Below are 1,892 nucleotides of genomic sequence, written 5' to 3' on the forward strand. Positions count from 1 at the left end.
TCTTTCAAGTGTCTAATATTTGAAATACAGTGCTGAAGAGACATTTATAACAGCAGTTAGTTTAATTCTTCTTAGGATTTTCAATTCTAATATTCATTGTTTTTGGTAACAAATAAGAGGCTCAAAAAACAAGAGTTTACTTATGCTAAGACCCATGCTGCCTGTTACAAATGTATTGTATTATTCACTGAAAAAAGGTTACATTCATTTGTGAACTTCTGGTCTAGTGGACATCTTTAGAACTTGATCTAATCTATGGAACTCTTTGCCCTGCTCTGTAAGTCTTCCCTCAAGCATTGCACAAAAACAAACCTGTTCAGGGATGCATACAAATTACATTAACTTCTCTACAATTTCTTACCTCAGATGCTTTAAATGCTCCCTCTGCTTTTCTCCTTTTATAATAATATATAAGCACACAAGTCCACCTGTCCTTGACATAAACAATTATAATGATGATATGCATCACTAGGTATCTCATGGGCATTGTAGATATTACTCTTCACCAAATGCCCATTCTTACCGTGCTGCAGAATCCATTGGTGCTTTAGCAATAAATGATAATAATATTCTGTTCTAGCACAAGTTGTTTTTTAATTTTTTAAATAATTACATCAAACAAAATATATTTACATCCATATTGCAATTGTGGACTAAATGCACTGACAACAAATATCAAAACAGATAAATATAGAAGTTAACAGCAATAAAAGTGTTTGTTTTAGAATAATTAAAACAACATTCTGAATGTTAAACAACTTGAATAACATGCAAATAATTAGAACCTTTAACACTTACATCTTTAAAATCACCTCCTAGAAACAAATTACATTTCCAAAATTGCACATATTTAAGATCTGTACAGGAATATAAATATGCTGTAAACTCATTCAATGACTGGCACTTGCACTACCTAAACTAGAGTTAGTCTTTGCTAGGCCCAAATGAAAGAGAATGGAGTTCAAATTAATAACAAGAAAGGCGTGTTCCGAGTTTGCTGTCCTTTGCATTTCTTGAATTAACAGTGGAATGCTAAAAAGCTGAAAGAACTTCTTATTGCTCCTGGAAGAAAAAGCATTAAAAAGTCACAATGATGAATGTCTCTCAGTAAATTATTCATAGAAACAATGTGAAACCTTCCCATTAAGGGGACATTAAACACTAAATAAATGTCATGCAACTCCCTCCTTATTATGTGTGCCACCATTTTGTAACCTACGTTTCACTACAGGTGTCTGAAGGAGAGTTGTGGCACATGTGCAAACACAGCAGCACTGGAATGTATTGAAAGCTGGCTTTCAAAATGGTGGCACCCATAACAAGGAGGAGGCGGGGAATGATCTCAATTCTATGCTTGTAACATTATATCAGAAACACTGTGCAAATTAATTATGCGAAAGAAACACGCTAAATATTTTAATATGGTACTCTTTGATGATTTTGCAGGGACAGAATATCTTGATTCTCTCACAGTTCCCATCTCCCCAACTTAAAGTGACAGTGTACCCAATGATCCATTTTACCTGTTGGGGTGTATTAAATTGTTTACAAATAGCTCATTTACCTTTATATCAGCATTAGCTGATTTTGCCTGTGGTATCCCTACCTCAACAGTTAACGGGACAGTCTAGTCAAAATGTAACTTTCTTGATTTAGATAGGGCACACAACTTTCCATTTTACTTTTATCGTCAAGTTTGCTTTGTTCTCTTGGTATTCTTTGTTGAAATCTAAAACCTAGGTCAGCTCATATTTTTATTTTTAAGCCCTGAAGGCAGTGCTAGCTCATGTGTGCCATATAGATAAAATTCTGCTCACTCCCGTGGAGCTACTTATGAGACAGCACTGATTGGCTAAAATGCAAGTCTGTCAAAAGAACTGAGATAAGGGGGC

The 1,892-nt window shown here is 34.7% G+C and overlaps 1 protein-coding gene across 2 annotated transcripts in view; it reads right to left on the reverse strand.

Annotated features, from left to right (window-relative positions):
• Window positions 1-569: 569 nt before the first annotated feature.
• The window catches only part of CCDC138 (coiled-coil domain containing 138), a 160,389-nt gene continuing 159,066 nt past the window's right edge, over window positions 570-1,892 (reverse strand). For both annotated transcript variants that reach the window (XM_053707614.1, XM_053707615.1), the window contains exon 14: window positions 570-1,062. In XM_053707614.1, coding sequence (XP_053563589.1) covers window positions 891-1,062 — 172 coding nt within the window. In that variant the 3' untranslated portion in view covers window positions 570-890. The remainder of the gene's footprint in view (window positions 1,063-1,892) is intronic.

Source organism: Bombina bombina, chromosome 3, assembly GCF_027579735.1.
Source record: "Bombina bombina isolate aBomBom1 chromosome 3, aBomBom1.pri, whole genome shotgun sequence".
In the NCBI taxonomy this organism is placed as follows: Eukaryota; Metazoa; Chordata; class Amphibia; order Anura; family Bombinatoridae; genus Bombina; species Bombina bombina.